The sequence below is a fragment of the Sus scrofa genome, chromosome 18 (genome assembly GCF_054392235.1).
Source record: "Sus scrofa isolate SSC_HxYL_T2T_F1_AM1 chromosome 18, Sscrofa_HxYL_maternal_Yorkshire_Landrace_v2.0, whole genome shotgun sequence".
Lineage (NCBI taxonomy): Eukaryota > Metazoa > Chordata > Mammalia > Artiodactyla > Suidae > Sus > Sus scrofa.
Window position 1 is genome coordinate 16,952,742 of NC_139400.1, and position 19,666 is coordinate 16,972,407.

At 42.3% G+C, this 19,666-nt stretch overlaps 2 protein-coding genes and 1 pseudogene across 5 annotated transcripts in view; 1 reads left to right on the top strand and 2 right to left on the bottom strand.

The window, feature by feature from the left end:
• The window catches only part of MGAM (maltase-glucoamylase), a 186,545-nt gene that overhangs the window by 132,558 nt on the left and 34,321 nt on the right, over positions 1-19,666 (bottom strand). The gene's annotated exons all lie outside the window — the stretch shown is intronic.
• Positions 511-13,024, top strand: CLEC5A (C-type lectin domain containing 5A). Of its 3 annotated transcripts, XM_005657731.4 has the most exons (7): positions 511-658; positions 1,177-1,275; positions 2,047-2,106; positions 4,893-4,952; positions 5,548-5,684; positions 8,829-8,935; positions 10,545-12,232. In XM_005657731.4, the coding sequence occupies exons 2-7, from the start codon at positions 1,197-1,199 to the stop codon at positions 10,657-10,659; spliced, it is 558 nt and encodes a 185-aa protein (XP_005657788.3). In that variant the 5' UTR covers positions 511-658; positions 1,177-1,196; the 3' UTR covers positions 10,660-12,232.
• Positions 16,802-18,168, bottom strand: LOC100624258 (olfactory receptor 9A4-like; annotated as a pseudogene).

Sequence of the window (19,666 nt, forward strand, 5' to 3'; positions counted from 1 at the left end):
GCCATCCTCAGGAAACACTGAAGAGCCACCATCTCCATGCGGCATCTGGTCTGGAAGGTGAGCAGCTGGGGTCAGAGAGGAGGTGATGATAAAGGGGACCGAGCGGGGCCGTCTCAGAGTGATGGAGCTAATGGAACCCACACAGCCCTGTTCACTAAGAGTAGTGACTTCAGGTGAATTTCTTTTCTTAAAATTTTTATTTTCATCATTTCAGATTTGCAGAAATGTTGTAAGGGACGTAAAAATAATTTACAGATACCCTTCACTCAGATTCTAATTTGTTCATATTTTACTACATTTTCTTTCCACTATATTTCAAGAAGACTCAGATACAGAGAAAGGGTAAGTCTGTATTTTGTTTTCTAAATTATCCTAAAATCATTCCCCTGTATTGGAACCCCTCTAGCAGGCAGCTTCCTCTTGCAGACGCTACCGACTCCCTTCCCCCTCTTGCCCCACCCGCTCCCTTTGCCAAGAAAGATGAACAGGAAGAAGAGCTGGCTCAGGGATGCCCACGAGACAGAGACTGAGTGAGGAAGGAAGGACACTGCCTGAGCAGAGGAGCCTGTTCTCAGGAGAAGGGCCTCTCCCCACCCAACCAAGCATAAGGCACTGGGGAGATCCCCACCTGCAGCCCAGCCTCCCAGGGAGAGAGCAGGTGAGTCTATGTCTGTCCTCTTTGTACACTTTGCTGGCTCTGCCCCAATGCCAAGGACTTCAAGGACATTTGTCCTGCCTGTCAGACTCCTGGCATAGTCCTTTGAAGACAGGGGCTTCTAAGAACTGAAGTCAGGATGGCCAAGGCTATAAATGAAAGTCCTAGGGAGCAAGGTCATTTCAAGGTTAAGGGTCTGCAGAGTCCAGGAGAGGATTTAGTTCATTAGACAGAGTTTAGGAGGCCACAAATGGGAACAGGGCTGAAGCCTAGAGCTCAGGGTGATAAAAGAGAGGCAGCACGCCAAGTTCAAAGGCTCCCAACCAGAACGAGATCCTACCTCTCTTGTGGACACGTTCTAGGTCTCCCCCTTGCACTTGTCAATGGCATGCCCGGCTTGCAAGCCCCTCAAGGGTGCTCTGAGTAAGAGTCTGGTATGTGCCAGAGTGGAAAGAAGAAGCAGTCTGGAAAGAAGCCTTGTCCCACATTCTAACGGTGATACTATGCTCTAATGCCCACAGGCCTCCTCGTCCCCTTCATCATGAACTGGCACATGATAATCTCTGGGCTCATCGTAGTAGTGCTTAAAATTGTTGGAATGACCTTTTTTCTGCTTTATTGTGAGTATTTGATCAACCTCTTACCACAAATCATATTGTCTTGTTTTTCACTCTTCTCTCAGAATGCAGAGTTGAATATAAAGGCTATATGCCCAAGTCTTTCCAGCGGAGGGTAACTGGCAATGCCCTTCTCACCCCTCAACACACACCACCAGGGGCCAGTTTCCTTAGTCTACCTTAGAGATGCAGAACGGACCAGTGTCTGGTGGTTAGGACCCTACACAAAGCTTTTGCCACTAGAGTATTAGTTGGATCGTCTGAGCTGAAGTACTCAGCAGTGTTGGCTATAGTTTCCAAAATGTGAACATCCAGCTCCAGTCCTACCCAATGATAAACTGGGACAAGAGCTACATTAAAGGTAAAGGGATTTTACTGAGGGAGATATTTTCCTCTATATACACAGAAACGAATTCATTCAAATGTTCAGAAAAAAAGAGGCCTCATATCAATGGTTTTGAGTGCAACTGCAGCAAGTAGAATCTTCTCCAGTCTCAGAAGCCAGAAAGTAAATGAGGAAGGAAATGTGAGTCTGAGGCAGCAGTTGAGTAAGCGGTGCCTTGCTTATGACCCAATCTAAAGGTGTAACTCCTAGCCCATAAGCGAGCAGGAAGAGAGTGTGAATGTGTCTGTACTCATGGAAAATGTATGCACATCTTCACTGACCTGAGTCAGACAGGTCAGTGTATCACATTGGGAGTCACAGATGTCTTTCTGTTATAGTCACTGTGCAGCCACCTTTGGGGCTGAGCCAACAGCTGATTTTCTTTGCAGTCCCACAGATTTTTGGTGGACATAATGTCAGCTTCAGTCCCACAGAGAGACCTGGAACAGGTAATGTGTATGACATGATTCTCCTCTCCAGCCTCCAGGTTCTTTTGTGCTCAATCCTTAAAGTCTGTTCTCAAGGCCTCCTTTCCCTCGAAATTCTTCTGCAGGACGGATTCACAATTGTTCTAAGATGAGTAAGTTCTGGAAATCCAATGTACAGCATGGTGACTAGAGTTAACAACCCTATAAGCAACCTGGAAAGCTGCTAACAGAGTAGATCTTGAATGCTCTCACTGCACCCAAGAAAGATGATTATGTGAGGCGGTGGAGGTATTAACTAACCTGACTGTGTTGATAATTTTGCGATAAACACATGTATCAAACATCAAGTTGTAGATCTTAAACTTATGCAATGTTATATGCCAGTTATAATCTCAATAAAGCTGGGGAAATAAAATAAAATACATGCAGCATACCCAGGAAAAAACCTTCTAATTAATTCTCTTACTGTTGGAGATGAGAAACCAAGACTAGACATCGTGAAATTTGAGATGCTCCGTTCTCCTCCTGGGTATGAGGATGACTTGTGTATAACCATTGTCATGCAACGTGAAGTACTTTACATTTAAAGAATTCTTATAGGAGTTCCCGTCGTGGCGCAGTGGTTAACGAATCCGACTAGGAACCATGAGGTTGCGGGTTCGGTCCCTGCCCTTGCTCAGTGGGTTGACGATCCGGCGTTGCCGTGAGCTGTGGTGTAGGTTGCAGACGCGGCTCGGATCCCAAGTTGCTGTGGCTCTGGTGCAGGCCGGTGGCTACAGCTCCGATTCGACCCCTAGCCTGGGAACCTCCATATGCCGCGAGAGCGGCCCAAGAAATAGCAACAACAAGAACAACAACAACTAAAGACAAAAAGACAAAAAGACAAAAAAAAAAAAAAAAAAAAAAAAAGAATTCTTATAGAGAAATCTGTGTCCCACAAAAATAATAAAAAACTGTATCCAGCACCTTTGTCTGTGCCAAGCAGTGTACTGAGCTAAACACAGACGACTAAAAGCAGGAGATGTTAGGCAACTATCATGCACAAAACCAAAGTACAATTCCAGAAGCTGTGGGAGATAAATGAGGGTGGCGTGGTTTTCCCTATTAAATCTGCCTGAAGCTTTTGCAAAAATCTCTCTCTCATTTCCTCTTAAGACACCTATTACTATACACATCTCTGTCAGAAAGATAATTTCTTCCTCATCTTTGTATCAGCTGAGGAACCCACTACAGTGGCCATACAGAGGAGAGGCTCATGAAATATTTATGAAAGTCTCTTGTTGAGTTATAATTTCCAAGTAGCTTCTGATACCTTACAAAGGTTATGATATATTACAAAGAGTCTTTGAACTGGGGATCAAAATAAAAAGGGAGTGCTAACCTGTAGGTTTTATTAATATGCTATTACATTTATAATTATATATATGACATAAACATTGTATATATAAATATATAGTATATATTATGTTATATAATATATGTATTAATATACTACATTTATATATTATGTCATATTTACATATTATATGTATTAATTATATTTATTACATGTATCAACTACATTATGTTCCATATTAATTACATGTTACATATTAATTATATGTTATATGTTATGTTATATATTAATTACATATTATATATTACTTATATGTTATGTTATGTTATATATTAATTACATGTTATAATATTATTTTGATATTATTATAAATGATAATATTTAATTATATATTAATATATAAAATATGCATTATATAAATATATGTAATATATACAAATATATTATTTATAAATAATATATAATTAATATTAATATAAATCAGTAGGCAGCTGATTTGGTGTCTGGGCAAACCAAACCGGTCTTCCACCACAATGGACAAACAACTGGGCCATGGAGGGAGGTCTGACCAGCCTCTAAAGCCACTGCAGCTGCTTGCCTGGAAAGCCAGTATTCATTCTCCCAAGATAATGGGGCATCCTGAAGACCGATCAATCCCCCTACTTATATTTAAAGAAATAAATGGACTCTTCTCTGCCCATAAGAAATCTCTGCCCGCAGGAAATGTTCACCTGCCTCCCTATCTGCCAGTAGCCTCTAGTTCTGGATCTGGCTCCAGTTAGCCCCATCCTTAGAGCTGACAAGGCTGATGAGAGAAGAGTCAAGAGCTACCTGCCAGGATCAGGAGCTTTCACATAGCGGGTGGGGCACCAGAGTAGGAGAACAGCAAAGATGCTGTGTAGGGCCTGGAGGGTAAGTGCTCCAAAGAGCTCTTTGGGGGTAACACTGTCAAAGGGATCTATTCAGAAGCGAGAGGTTCCATTCTGGCACTAAATTCATCTATTCCTCTTCTCTTGTTTGTTTGTTTTTTAGGGCGGCACTCACAGCACATGGAAGTTCTCAGGCTAGGGGCTGAATTGGAGCTATAGCTGCCGGCCTACAGCACAGCCACAGCAATATCAGATCCTTAACCCACTAAGCAAGGCCAGGGATTGAACCCACAACCTCATGGATACTAGTTGGGTTTGTTACTGCTGAGCCACAATGGGAACTCCTCTCCTGTTCTTTTTCTTGGGAGTTCACATTTACTGCCACACCAAAAAAAAGACATAAAATAGGACCAGGAGTAGTTAGATGGAAAGTTCAAATTACAAAAATATCTGAAAAATTCTGACACAGAGTGGCTAAAAGTCCCTTGTCAACGCCACCATCCAGAGACAAAGAGTCACAGGGACTGGACAGCTGTTCTGTGTGTTACATTTGTGTGTTGCATCCATCATGCAGCTGCCTTCAGGTTTTCTTTGCATTTCAGTCCCACAGATTTTCGGGAGCAGCAATGTCAGTTTCACTCCCACAGAGAGCTTTGGAACAGGTAAAGTGTGTGGTCCTAACCCCCTCTCCACCTCCAAAGTCTTTTTTTTTTTTTTTTTTTTTTTTGCCTTTTTGCCTTTTCTAGGGCCACACCTGCGGCATATGGAGGTTCCCAGGCTAGGGGTTGAATTGGAGATGTAGCCGCCGGCCTACCCCTGAGCCACATCAACGCGGGATCCAAGCTGCATCTGTGACCTACACCACAGCTCACAGCAACACCAGATCCTTAACCCACTGAGCAAGGCCAGGGATCGAACCCGCAACCTCATGGTTCCTAGTCGGATTCATTAACCACTGAGCCATGACAGGAACTCCTCCACCTCCAAATTCTTATGTTCTGAATTCTTAGACATTTCCCATTGTCTTTCTTTTTTAAGAAAGTCAATGGAGCCATTAAGACCTTCTAACTTATTTTCTTCATGTTATAGACAGGGAAAATGAGACTAAAAAGTGGGTGAAATTTCTTCCTGGATTGAGTATGACTGTATTGATAAAACAGTTATAAAGAAAGCCACATCTGACTATCTTATGACTCAATTTCAAGGTTCACACCAAAAACCACTAATTTCAGACTCTCTTTTCTTGAATTCCTTTAGTCTGCCCCACTGGGTGGGATTTTCATCAAGGAAGATGTTTTTTCTTGTCCACATCTGAAAACTCTTGGAACAACAGCATGAACTTTTGCAAACAAAAAGGATCCACTTTGGCTATTGTCAACACTCCAGAGAAACTGGTGAGAGCATTAGCATAGTAGAGTAAAGCATCCTTCCCTATATCAGCTTTAATAGGTGAGGCTGGTGGGGCAATTTGATTTGTGGAGCAAGGGTGGGGTAAGGGGTGGAGAGAGGACTGGCTGAGCCTGGAGTGGGGAGGGTCTTCTCAACAGCTGTGAGCTGTGTTCCTTCAGTCCATTTGAGCGAGTGAAATTCACATGCTATGATCTTTCTCATGAAGCTTAGCAGTAGGCTGGTATCCTGGGGATAGGCTAGGACATTTAAAGCACAGGGAAGGACCAAATGAGCTGATGTGTATAAAAGCTTTTAAGAACTATGCAATACGGGGAGCTCCCATCATGGCTCAGTGGAAATGAATCTGACTAGCATTCAAGAAGTCACAGGTTTCATCTCTTGCCTCGCTCAGTGGGTTAAGTATCTGGTGTTGCCATGAGCTGTGGTGTAGGTTGCAGACGTGGCTCGGATCTGGCCTTGCTGTGGCTGTGGTGTAGGCTGGCAGCTACAACTTCAGTTTGACCCCTTGCCTGGGAACCTCCATATGCCTCAGGTGCGGCCCTAAAAAGATGATTATAAAAACAAACAAACAAAAAAACTACACATACTTCACAGATGTGAGCTGTTAATATATGATCCCAGTCAACCTAGTCAATAAGGAAGTTGCAAATTAACAAAATTAGTAATATGAAAAACAAAGCATCAGGTCTTGGAATTGGAATTGCAGTGTGCAATTATGCTAATAAAATAGCTAACACTATGTAAAAAGCCTTATTTTATTATCTCCTTTCTTCCTCACACCCATCCTGAGGAGCTATTGTTATTTACCTTATATACATAAAGACAAGGGCACGGAAAAATAATTTGGTCAAGGTCACGCACCTACATAACAGCACACAGAACTGAACTGAGATGTCTCTATAGTTCAAAACCCACACTCTAGTCAATTTTAGACCATAATTTAACTTATAGTTGCCTCTTCTTCAAACATTATGCATTTGCTGAGCACTAGGCATTGTGCTATTCACAGTATTCTTGCTTCTCTCCCCTCCTTCCATTCACTCATCTTCTAAAAGCTCCTGTGATTAAGAAGCTCTTATAAAAGGGTCTTCTGTGTATCACGGTAATAGGTAGTCAGCAAAAAGCAGGTATCAGGATGCTGCAGTTCCTCTAGGGCTAAGTACCCAAATAGGAAGGAAAAGTGCCTTCAGTTAGAGAACCAAGAGCAAGACAGGAGGCAGAGAAAAGAAAAAAAGAAAAGAGAAGAGGAAAAGAGGAATGGGACAGGAATTCAATAGCCTCTTTTCTTCTCTTCAACCCTTAAGAGTTGGTGCATCTCAAGTACCATCCTTGGCATTCTCCACCACTTACACACGAGCTAACCCCAGAAAAAGCTCATCACACCAATCGCTGGCTGATGACTCTCATGTCTGTAGCTCTAGTTCCCTTCTCTAGACCAGACAGTATATCCAATTCCACACTGATGTTTCAAAAGCACCAAAAACTCATCATGTTTAAAACTAAATCAAGTATGTTTTACCCAAACTCCTCCTCCTCTTGTATTTCAAATACTGGTGAGCAGTGTGTCACCCAAGATTGAACACACAGCTTTCTGAGACTCTGCCTTTGCTCTTCTCTCCTAAATTAGTTGCTAATCAAGTCCTTTCCTTGCAATCCCCAGAGCAAATTGTTCAATGCTCCCCTGGCTTTCTTCAGAATTTTTCTACATGCTCTCCTTGCCCCTAGTTTTACTCCTTCCCCACAGAAACAATCTTTGGCTTTCAGCAAGAGAATGAAAGTTTACATAAAAACCCTTGTTTCAGACTACAGGTCAGCAAATATTAAAAAAAAAAAAAGGGATCCCCACTTGTCAGGTCACAAGTCCTCTGTCACAATGACTTAATAGTGCCATTGCAGCTCAAAAGCAGCTATAGATAATATGTAACAAATTGTTACAGTGTGTTCCATTAAATCCTTTTTTATGAAAATGAGCTCCAGTCTGGATTTGGCCCGATGGCAATAGTTTGCCAATACATTTTAGATTATAATTTCTTTGAGGAGAAACAAGTTTATTTCTGTATCTCCAGCCTCGTACAATGCCTAGCACATAACAGACCTTCAAAAAATGCTTATTAAATGACTAAATTTGGTAATTAATTCTTTAAAAATAATGAAATGAGATATTTCAGGGAAGGAAAATATTAGGAAAGGAGGAATAAAGGCAACAGCCATGGGGATGGAGAAAATATTCAAGTGAACTTGGATATAATCCACTGATGATGGGAGGTATGTGAAGAATACAGGAGAGTCCAGAGGACTCCCGAACTCCTGGCTGGAGTGATGTGTGATTCAGTAATTCAGTACAGAAACTAAGAAGTCTGAGATTCATCTCAATTTAGCAAATACTCAATAAACACTGATTTTTGTGTGTGCGCGGCACTGTCTGCTTTAGAACACACTTTTATTTATTTATTTATTTTTATTAATTTATTTTTTCCCACTGTACAGCAAGGGGATCAAGTTATCCTTACATGTATACATTTTTCCCCCACCCTTTGTTCTGTTGCAATATGAGTGTCTAAACATAGTTCTCAATGCTACTCAGTAGGATCTCCTTGTAAATCTATTCTAAGTTGGGTCTGATAAGCCCAAGCTCCCGATCCCTCCCACTCCCTCCCCCTCCCATCAGGCAGCCACAAGTCTATTTTCCAAGTCCATGATTTTCTTTTCTGTGCAGATTAGAACACACTTTTAAATCTTTGTTTTCCCTTGCCAACTACCCAAGGAATCCACTTGATCCAATGCCATTTGGAATATAAAATTTCTGGAAATGAAAACAGTTTTGTGCAGAACGATTAAAGAAGAACGTAGTTGAAATTACCAGTTTTTAGATGGTACAGTGCCCATCCCCTTCATTTTCAAAGTATGTCCCTGGAAAGCATCAGTATCACTTGGGAATTTGTTAGGAATGTTCATTCTTGGCTTCTAATTACTTCTTTGAGGTTCAAGGTGAGTGCCATTGATAGCCAGTCCCAGAATCCCCTACCAGCCTTCCTTGTACCCAGAATTAGACAGAACTGTGGGCCCACTGGTACAAAAGAGGCAGGAGAAAAGGACTTTCTATTGAACTGTTTTTTTTTAATTTCTAGAAGTTTCTGCAGAACATAAGTGGTGCTGAGAAGTATTTTATTGGCCTACTATACCAGCCTGCAGAGAAAATGTGGCGCTGGATCAACAACTCCGTATTTAATGGCAGGTACATGAATAACCCACATTTTTCTAGGGATCTTGGTTTGCCTCGAGAGACCAGACCTGTGATGCAGTAGGTTTGTCCTGGAACAACACAAAAACTGAGACATAGCTCTGTGTCCTATTTCTCTCCCTCTTCCAACTCGTCTATTCCCTGAGACTAAAGTTCATCACTTTTTGTAAATTTTTTTGGTCTTTTTTTTTTTTTGAGGGGGTGCAGTGCTGCACCTGCAGCATATGGAAGTTTCCAGGCTAGGGGTCAGATCAGAGCTTAGCTTCCAGCCTATGCCACAGCCAGAGCAACTCCAGATCCAAGCTACATCTGCAGCCTTCACCAGAACTCATGGCAATGCAGATCCCCAACCCACTGAGCAAGGTCAGGGCTCAAAACTGCATCCTCATGGATACGAGTCAGGTTCATTAGTGCTGAGCCATGACGGGAACTCCCAAATATTTCTAAGTAGAGATGAGTATTCATTCAACACATTATTTTGCTCAAATCAGGATCCAAACAAATACACATACATACCATGTTTGATATGTCTCATAAGTATCTTTTAACCCACAGATCATATTTTATTGCTAAGTTCTTACAAGTTCCCCAGATATGTCTTCCTTTCTTTTTTTTTTTTTTTTAGGGCCGCACCTGCCACATATAGAAGTTCTCAGGCTATGGGTTGAATTGGAGTTACAGCCACAGCAACGCAGAATCCAAGCCTCATCTGTGACCTACACCACAGCTCATGGCAATGCCAGATCCTTAACCCACTGAGTGAGGCCAGGGATCAAACCCACAACCTCATGGATCCTTGTTAATCACTGAGCCATGAAGGGAACTCCCCCCAGATATGGCTTCTTTATCTTAAAAAAAAAAAAAAAAAAAGCTTACTATAGACAACTTGTTGATGCCTTAAAGCTATGGACATCAACTCCCAAGAGCTATCTCCTCTGTGAACACAGCACTGGTGGAGAACATGACCTTCCCATTTGGATGTATGAAGTGTCTACTAAATGCCAGGCACTTGCTAACCATGTAACAGAAGTCATTTCCTGTAGTATTCACAATGATGCTACAGAAAAAAGCTTTTATTACTCTCCACTTAACAGACAGTTGAGTAGAGGATGAGAGGCTTAGAAATGTGTCAAATATCACAAAACTGGAAAGTAGTAGAGCCACATCTCAACCCTACATCCACCTGATTCCAAAATGCATGACCTTCCCATGAAACCAGACTCTTTCCAGACAAATTTAAAGGGACTGAATGACAAAGAAGTAGGAAAAGGCCAACACAGTTCTTTGTAAAGCCAGCTGCTATCTAGGAAAGGAAGCAGAATCTCTTTCCTCCTCCTACTCTTGGTCCTCCTGCTGAAAACATAGTTTATATAGCACTAAAACATTATTTCTGGGATAAGTAGGGATAGGTGACCCATGAGCTATTTCTGACCAAACAGAGAGTCAGTTAATCCAAGACCGTGAGTCTATAAAAGTCCACAGGAGAGCTGACAGGAAAGCATCAGGTTTAGAGCTGAATTTGGGCATGAGGGTGGGGGACCAGAACCAGGGAAAAGCAGGGCTGAAAAGATGAGCCTTAACCATGCTTTCTTTTCCCCATCAGTGTTATCAGTCACAGTCACAATTTCAACTGTGTGACCATAGGCCTAACAAAGACATTGGATGCTGCATCATGTGACGTCAACTACCGCTCGATCTGCGAGAAGAGTGCCCAATGACAGCAGCTCTCTGTGGCCTCTGACAAGAGCAACAAATACACTCATGGAGACAGTAAAAGAGAATACTGGCAATTGGGACCGGTCCAGGAAATACAAAATATCAAATTACTGTGTCAGTCTTCCTAACAAATCCTTGGGGCTACCAGGCCCTCCAAAAACATATTTGCATACATATAACTGAGGCAAACTCCTCATTCTGAGTCAGCAATTCCCCAAGACTGTTGCCTGTGAAAGTCACACCCACGACTTTGGGTCTGCACAGATCATCTGGTCAATGATCCCTTTATCCATTTGTCTACTAGTAGAGGTCCTTGCCTGTTTGGGGAAATGAGCTTCTGTATTCCACTTGGGGGAACTGGATACTAACAATCTCTAGGAAATGGCCAGTTTTATGGAGACAACACAGTTAGTATAGAGATGAGGACTGCTTCTATAGAACTGAGAATTTCTGACTGGTCAACAAGGTTTGTTTTATCCTCAGAGCATATGCCCATACTACCAGCAAGCAGGCATGGACATTATTTAGAGAATAGCAAGGGTAGAAGAAGGATAAGCTCAGCTTCTGTGAGTTCATCTCTGGTCCTAAGCGATTCCTGTTCACATCCCTCCCACCCCCACCCCTGCCTGGGGAAGGCCTCCTCTGTCTGAATTGAGGCCAGGCCTGATTATTGAGAGCTAGGCTTGGAGCAGAGAGGGCATTGTTCATTGGAATAAAGAGGAGGATGGGTAGGGCAGGAATCTGCTAGGAAACCACTTCGAAGAACAACCCAATAGCCAAGATGACCAAGCTTTCAGACAAATGAATCTCTGTTCTTCAGCAAAATCCTGAAGAAACTCTCAAGCTAAGATTTTTTTTTGTCTTGGCCTAAATCTCTGTTTTAATGGGTTTTGATCACCTGGCCATGTTTGTTGAGTATATTTTAAGAATTTGGTATGAATTTCCCTCGAGCACTGCTTTATGAATTAGAAAAAGAAGAACAAAAATACACCTAAAGTCAGCAGAAGGAAGGAAATCTTAAAGATCAAAGAGGAAATCAATAGAGATTCAAAAGACAATAGAAAAAATCAATAAAACCAAGAGCTGGTTCTTTGCAAAGAAAAACAAAACTGACAAACCTCTGACTAGACTCACTAAGAATAGTAGAGAAAGAACCCAAATAAACAAAATAAGAAATGGAAAATGAGAAATCACAACAGATACTGCAGAGATACAAAAAACCATAAGAGAATACTATGAACAATTATATGCCAACAAATTTGACAATCTGGAAGAAATGGACAACTTTTAGAGTCTTACAACCTGCCAAAACTGAATCAAGAAGAAACAGACCAACTGAATAGACCGATCACTAGAAATGAAATTGTATATGTCATAAACACTCCCTACAAATAAAAGTCCAGGGCCAGATGGCTTCACAGGCGAATTCTACCAAAAATACAAAGAGGAACTGGTGCCCATGCTCCTTAAACTTTTTCAAAAGGTTGAAGCAGAAGGAACACTCCCAAAGACATTCTATGACACCACCATCATCCTAATTCCAAAACCAGACAAAGATACTACCAAAAAAGAAAACCATCGGCCAATATCTTTGATGAATATAGATGCAAAAATTCTCAACAAAATTTTAGCCAACTGAATCCAACAACATATCAAAAAGAGCGTACTCTATGACCAGGTGGGATTCATCCCAGGTTCACAAGGATGGTTCAACAGACGCAAATCAATCAACGTCATACACCACATTAACAAAAGAAAAGTCAAAAACCATATGATCATCTCAATAGATGCAGAAAACGCATTTGACAAAGTCCAACATCCATTCATGATAAAAACCCTCACCAAAGTGGGTATAGAGGGAACATTCCTTAACATAAGCAAATCCATTTATGACAAACACACAGCAAATATAATACTCAATGGGGAAAAATTGAAAGCCTTCCCACTAAAATCTGGAACAAGACAGGGATGCCCACTCTCACCACTGCTATTCAACATAGTATTGGAAATCTTAGCCACAGCAACTAGACAAACAAAAGAATTAAAGGCATCCAAATAGGAAGAAAAGAGGTAAAACTGTCACTGTATGCAGACAACATGATACTACACATAGAAAACCCCAAGGACTCAAACCAAAAACTATTCGAACTGATTAACAAATTCAGCAAAGTAACAGGATATAAGATTAACATTCAGAAATCAGTCATATTTTTGTATACTAACATTGAAATATTAGAAAAGGAATACAAAAATACAATACCTTTTAAAATTGCACCACAAAAAATCAAATACCTGGGAATACACCTGACCAAGGAGGTAAAAGACTTATATGCTGAGAATTATAAAACATTAATCAAGGATATTAAAGAAGATATAAAGAAATGGAAAGATATGCCATGCTCCTGGGTGGGAAAAATTAATATTGTAAAAATGGCCATACTACCCAAAGCCATCTACAGCTTCAATGCAATCCCTATCCAATTGCCCATGACATTTTTCACAGAACTACAACAAACAATCCAAACATTTATATGGAACCACAAAAGACCCAGAATCGCCAAAGCAATCCTGAGAAACAAAAACCAAGCAGGAGGCATAACTCTTCCAGACTCCAAGCAATACTACAAAGCCACAGTCATCAAGACAGCGTGGCACTGGTACCAAAATAGATATACAGACAGACCAATGGAACAGAATAGAGAACCCAGAAATAAACCCAGACACCTATGGTCAATTAATCTTTGACAAAGGAGGCAAGAACATAAAATGGGAAAAAGACAGTCTATTCGGCAAGCATTGCTGGGAAACCTGGACAGCTGCATGTAAAACAATGAAACTAGAACACACCTTCACACCATGCATGAAAATAAACTCTAAATGGCTTAAAGACTTAAATATAAGATAAGACACCATCAAACTCCTGGAAGAGAACATAGGCAAAACATTCTCTGACATCAACCTTATGAATATTTTCTCAGGTCAGTCTCCCAAAGCAACAGAAATAAGAGCAAAAATAAACCAGTGGAACCTAATCGAACTGAAAAGTTTTTCACAGCAACAGAAACCAAAAAGAAAACAAAAAGACAACTTACAGAATGGGAGAAAATAGTTTCAAATGACGCAACTGACAAGGGCTTAATCTTTAGAATATATAAGCAACCTATATAACTCAACAGCAAAAAAGCCAACAACCCAATGGAAAAATGGACAAAAGACCTGAATAGACATTTCTCCAAGGAAGATATACAGATGGCCAACAAACACATGAAAAAATGCTCAACATCGCTGATAAAAAGAGAAATGCAAATCAAAACTACCATGAGATACCACCTTACACCAGTCAGAATGGCCATCATTAATAAGTCCACAAATAACAAGTGCTGGAGGGGGTGTGGAGAAAAGGGAACCCTCCTACACTGCTGGTGGGAATGTAAACTGGTACAGCCACTATGGAGAACAGTATGGAGGTGCCTTAGAAAACTACACATAGAACGACCATATGATCCAGCAATTCCACTCCTGGGCATATATCTGGACAAAACTTTTCTTAAAAAAGACACATGTACTCGCATGTTCATTGCAGCTCTATTCACAATAGCCAAGACATGGAAACAACCCAATGTCCATCGACAGATGATTGGATTAGGAAGATGTGGTATATATATATATATATATATATATATATATATATATATACCACATATATATATAATGGAACACTACTCAGCCATAAAAAAGAACGACATAATGCCATTTGCAGCAACATGGATGGAACTAGAGACTGTCATACTGAGTGAAGTAAGTCAGAAAGAGATAGGTAAATATCGTATGATATCACTCATATCTGGAATCTAATATATGGCACAAATGAACCTTTCCACAGAAAAGAAAATCATGGACTTGGAGAATAGAGTTGTGGTTGCCCGGGGGGAGGGGGAGGGAGTGCGAGGGATTGGGAGCTTGGGGTTAATGGATGCAAACTATTGCTCTTGGAATGGATTTACAATGAGATCCTGCTGTGTAGCACTGAGAACTATGTCTAGATACTTACATCACAGCAAGGCAATGGGAGAAAAAATTATATATACATGTATGTGTAACTGGGTCTCCATGCTGTACAGTGGCAAAATAAACAAATAAATAAATACAAAGAATTTGGAATGGTCTCCTGGGCCCCAGGGGTCACGACATAGTCCTGCCTGCAGTTCTAGAGAGACCTTTCTGCCAATACAGCCTACTGACCCAAAGGTGCCCCAGCCTTGCACTGGTGGATGGCATTGCACTGACCCAGGACTGGTCCAGCTGACCAAAGAGTACACGAAGAGGGGGGCTGCTCAAGGAGCCACTAGGCGGAGACAAGGCATGAGCATATGAGAGAAAGGGAGCACCAGGGACCGTAAAAATCACATTTAGGAGAAAGCAGAGTTCATTCAGTTATATATGCTGAAAGAAAGACAAGAAAAAGTTAGGAAAGACTTGGGGCATCCCGTCTGCTCTCTGTACTTGTAAGAGGATATCAGCTGCAGATGCTCCTCAGTACATGGAAAAGAGAAAAGAGACTGCATGTGTTTTGAGTAATTAGAAATAAACCATAATGGAGACCTGTAAAACCAACAGGCGTTACGGCCACCTAAGTAAACTGCTCACCTTTATGTCAAATGACAACGTACTACAATGACTGTGTACATCACGACATGTATGTTGAATTCAATCGATGACGGTTTTATCGTTCATAAAAATAAGTATATTTTATACTCCCAGGCTTCACAATTTGGGGTTAATGAGCATGGCTGCTTACAATGTTTTAAGATGAGATGATGTGTTATGCGTTAAAACTTGCACATAGGAAGTTGTCAGAAATAATTCATGTTTTGGTGGAGTGGAGGTTGAGGTTGTATTAGAACTTGAAGAAGATACTAACTTTCTCTGATGGCGTGAGCAAAGAGCAAGTGCTCCAGTGAAGGGGGCGAGGCTGCATCTGTGGTAAAGAAAAGAATAAACAGAATTCTAAGCAAAAGTAAGCCCCACATTCAAAAAAACAGAAAGAAAACCACAACCCTCTGTTTTGAGAAGGGAGAACTGAGGTTGACACATTTCCTGTTTTATGACAGAATTAACTGCAGGCTTTTATAATCAGGAAGTGTAGACATTGAGTGGTTTCTCTAGTAGACAGCTCAAATTTTCCTCAAGACAAGGAGATACTTCTGCACCAGTTCTAAAAGTGGCCCACGCTGGAGTGGGGCTGTGGATGGGGAGCATGTAGGAAGCGTGGACTCTGATTTAAATTCGTTACTGGAGAGCTACTCGATCCTTAGAAGGGTAGATAAATGTGACCTTACTGGGCAGAGCGGTGTTATTTTTTTTTTTCAGCAATGGGAATTTAATAAACCATTGGACTGGAATTTTGACTTTGTGCCCAATATGCTATGTGCATCTGTACGGATGTCTTACCCTTTCTGTGCCTTCATTTCCTTACATCTAATATAGAGCAGTAATACTTGGCTCAAGAAGTAATACATTAAACAAGATTCTCACTATGTGTCTCAACGGCAATAAACAATAGGGGGAGCACTTTGTGGAAGAGCTGAAGTTGAGATCTTCATCCAAGAAGTGGTTCTTTAATTTGCTGGAAGCCGAAGGTAGGCAAGACACAGTTTTTAGAACCTGTTTACTCATTAACAAGATGGGAATAAAAACAAGCCCAAGTCAGAGAAAGGTGGCTCAAAAATTCTGTGTCCACACAGATATCAATGCCGTGCTTCCCTTTGCTCAGGCTGGCAAACCAATGAGGCTTCTCTCTGAGTGAGCTACTGGTCACATGACTACAGTCAGAGATCCCTGTCCTCAGAGGGTTATAAATCAGCACTGACTGATAACTGACAGCATCAAGCAGAGGCAGCCTGTACCCATTTCCCCTGCTGCTGCCAAACCCCTGCCTCCAGAAGCCATATCCTCTGTTGGCCTTTGCCTCCTGGTCAGTCCCACTCCACTTCCTCAGTTTCCCTCCACACACGCTGAGCAGTAATGCCGTAAAGTCTTAGCCTTCCTCCACTTGACCTTCACCTGTAATGAACATTGTGATTTGGCATTCCGCAACCCAAGTTTCCTGCCGGGGGCCCTCAAGCTTCCTTCAGGTCATCTTCACTAGCCACCTGATGCAGCAGAGGCTTGTGACTGTCTCTTAAGCCACAGTTCACGGTCAGTCTCTCTCAACTTCAGGTACAAAGAATTGGACTGATCATAGTACCTCATACTTGGTACATGAACTGTCCTCCTCTATGTACTTATGACTTCAGAGGACTTATGAGTGCCCAGTGTCCTTAGAGGAAGGATGTTTCAAGGAGAGCATAAAGATCAGTGTGACATTCAGAGAAGAAGCTGAAGATACAGAAAGTTTTGATGATATTCCTTGAGTTTCAGAGCTCTTGATAAAGTGTTACAAGAACTTCTCTTTGAGATCATCAAATTCATCTGTGACCTCCAAATAGCCAGTAGTCAGTTCTTAGGGTGCATCTTTCTTGGCATCTCAGGACCATATGACAGATTATCAGTGCCCTGGAAAACTTTCTCCACTGGGCTTTAAAGACACCCCTCTCTTCTAGTTTACTTCCCAATTTGCTGGCCAATACCCAGTCTTCTTCATTGATTCCTGTTTATTCATTGATCTCTAAACATTGGAAACTTGGAGCCTAGCCATTGGCATTATTATTTTCCCTATCAATGCTTGGGTTTCACGTAGAGGAACAAGCAGCTGCCATAGCCAATTACAACACAGGTGAAGTGGGAGGCACAGGTAGAGCAGGCTTTCCTCCAGCCCGACGCGAGGGGATCCTGAGGACGGTGGAGACAATGTAGCTGTAGGAGACAATTGTGGGGATCAGAGAACCAAAAAGAACAAAAACAGCCATTAAGAAGAGGATGAACTCCATGAAAAGAGTATTACTGCAGGAGAGTTTGAGCAGTTGCCCTCGGTCGCAGAAAAAATTGTTCACCACGTTAGATTTGCAGTAGGAAAGCTGGAACGTGGCGTAAACTGGCCAGATTTGAAAAAGAAACCCAAACGCCCAGGACCCGATTACCACAAAGTTGCAGGTGCGGCTGTTCATAATGATGTGGTATCTCAAAGGGTTGCAGACAGCCACGTCACGGTCCACGGCCATCCCTCCCAACAGGGCAAACTCTGTGGTCCCCACAGCAAGGTACAGGAAGAGCTGGGCGACACACCTGGGCAGAGACACTGTCTGCATCCCAGGGAGCAGCAGCCCCCACAGCATCACAGGCACGAGGATGCTTGTCACCAGGATCTCCAAGGCAGAGAGATGGCCAAGGAAGAAATACATGGGGGACTGCAGACGTTTATCGACACAGACGAGCGCGATGATGACCGTGTTTCCCATCAGGGTCACTGAGTAGAGCAAGAGGAAGGTGGCAAAGAGCACCTGGTGCAGGTCTCTGGAGCCGGGGAAGCCAACGAGATAGAATTCGCTGGCACTAGAGTGATTCCCCCGCATTCAGTGCTGGGCTTTTGTTCCTTGGGAAACCTAAAGAGCGAGAGAGCGAGAGAGCGAGAGAGCGAGAGAGCGAGAGAGCGAGAGAGAGAGAGAGAGAGAGAGAACAGGTTTCCAACCTCAAGGAGACTGAAGACATTTCCTATTGGTGGATTTACATCCTACACTTGGGCTCCACGACGTGACATGGCTGTTTTCTGCTCCAGGTTGGTGCTGAATACTTTTAAAGGAAATGTGTAAAACATGGAGATGATGGGTATGTCTGAGAAGATGAGCAGTAGTCACCACAGCACCCTGGGCACGAAAACCCAGCACCCAGGATGCCCTCTTCTCTCTCACCTCACAGCACATGCTGCCATCTGTGCTCTCACCTGCACATCCTACTTCCCTGACCCCAACATACTCATTTATGCCTCAACCCCTTCCACCCTGGATGCCCTAACCTGTCTTCTATGACTATTTTGTCCGTGTCCTGAAAAACGCCTGTATATCGATAATTTTAAGGTTTTCTCTGACTAGTATCCATGGGGATGCAGGTTCCATCCCTGCCCTCACTCGGTGGGTTGGGGATCCGGCGTTGCTGTGAGCTGTGGTGAAGTTGCAGATGCAGCTCAGATCCTGAGGTGCGATGGCTGTGGTGTAGGCCAGCAACTACAGCTCCAATTTGACCCCTAGCCTGGGAAATTCCATATGCCGTGGGTGTGGACCTAATAAGACAAGAGAAAAATATATATATATATATATATACACATACATATGCCAACAGACATATTTTAGATTGGCAAATTCGGCTCCCCTACATTGACATAAGGATTATCTTGAGCTGGTTACTTTTTTAAAACAGGAGACACTAGAAAAGCTCTGAACACCAGGTAGAAGTTACCCTTTGTAGGAGGAGTTGACATGTATCAGGGAGATCTCCATTTGGAAGGAAGTCTCCCTCTAGGTATCTGGAATAGGCCTCTTAAAACAGAGCAGGGCCCTGTGGGGCTCCTTTGTTCCCCACTGCTTTTTAGGAAACAGGCTTCATTCAGGCTCCTTGACCTTCCTTGAGTTCAAACAGTTGCTAGTCCTGGAAGGGAGTGTATGCAGAGACCAGGGAGGAGCAGTCAAGGATCCTGCAGCCTTGGGGCAGGTCCTAGTCCCTCCTCAAGGAATATACATAACAATATCTTTGAGTTCTTCCACAGCACCAAAACCCTCAACAAACGGAGGATGTTAATGAAGGATTCTTTTTCATTTTTCCTAAAATTTTTTTTCTGTCTTTATAGGGCTGGCCACACCACAGCATATGGAAGTTCCCAGGCTAGGCATCTAATCAAAGATACAGGTGCAGGCCTCCACCACAGCCACAGCAACGCCAGATCTGGCAATGCCATGTCTGTGACCTACACTGCAGCTCACGGCAATGCTGGATCCTTAATCCACGGAGCAAAGCCAGGGATCGAATCCATGTCCTCATGGATATGAGTCAGGTTTGTTATCGCTGAGCCAAAAGGGG

Coding starts and splice junctions, on each gene's coding strand:
- CLEC5A (XM_005657731.4), top strand. CDS start 1,197: ATGAACTGGCACATGATAATCTCTGGGCTCATCGTAGTAGTGCTTAAA. Junction 5,685..8,828: donor TCAACACTCCAGAGAAACTG/GTGAGAGCATTA, acceptor TTTAATTTCTAG/AAGTTTCTGCAGAACATAAG. Junction 8,936..10,544: donor AACTCCGTATTTAATGGCAG/GTACATGAATAA, acceptor TTTCCCCATCAG/TGTTATCAGTCACAGTCACA.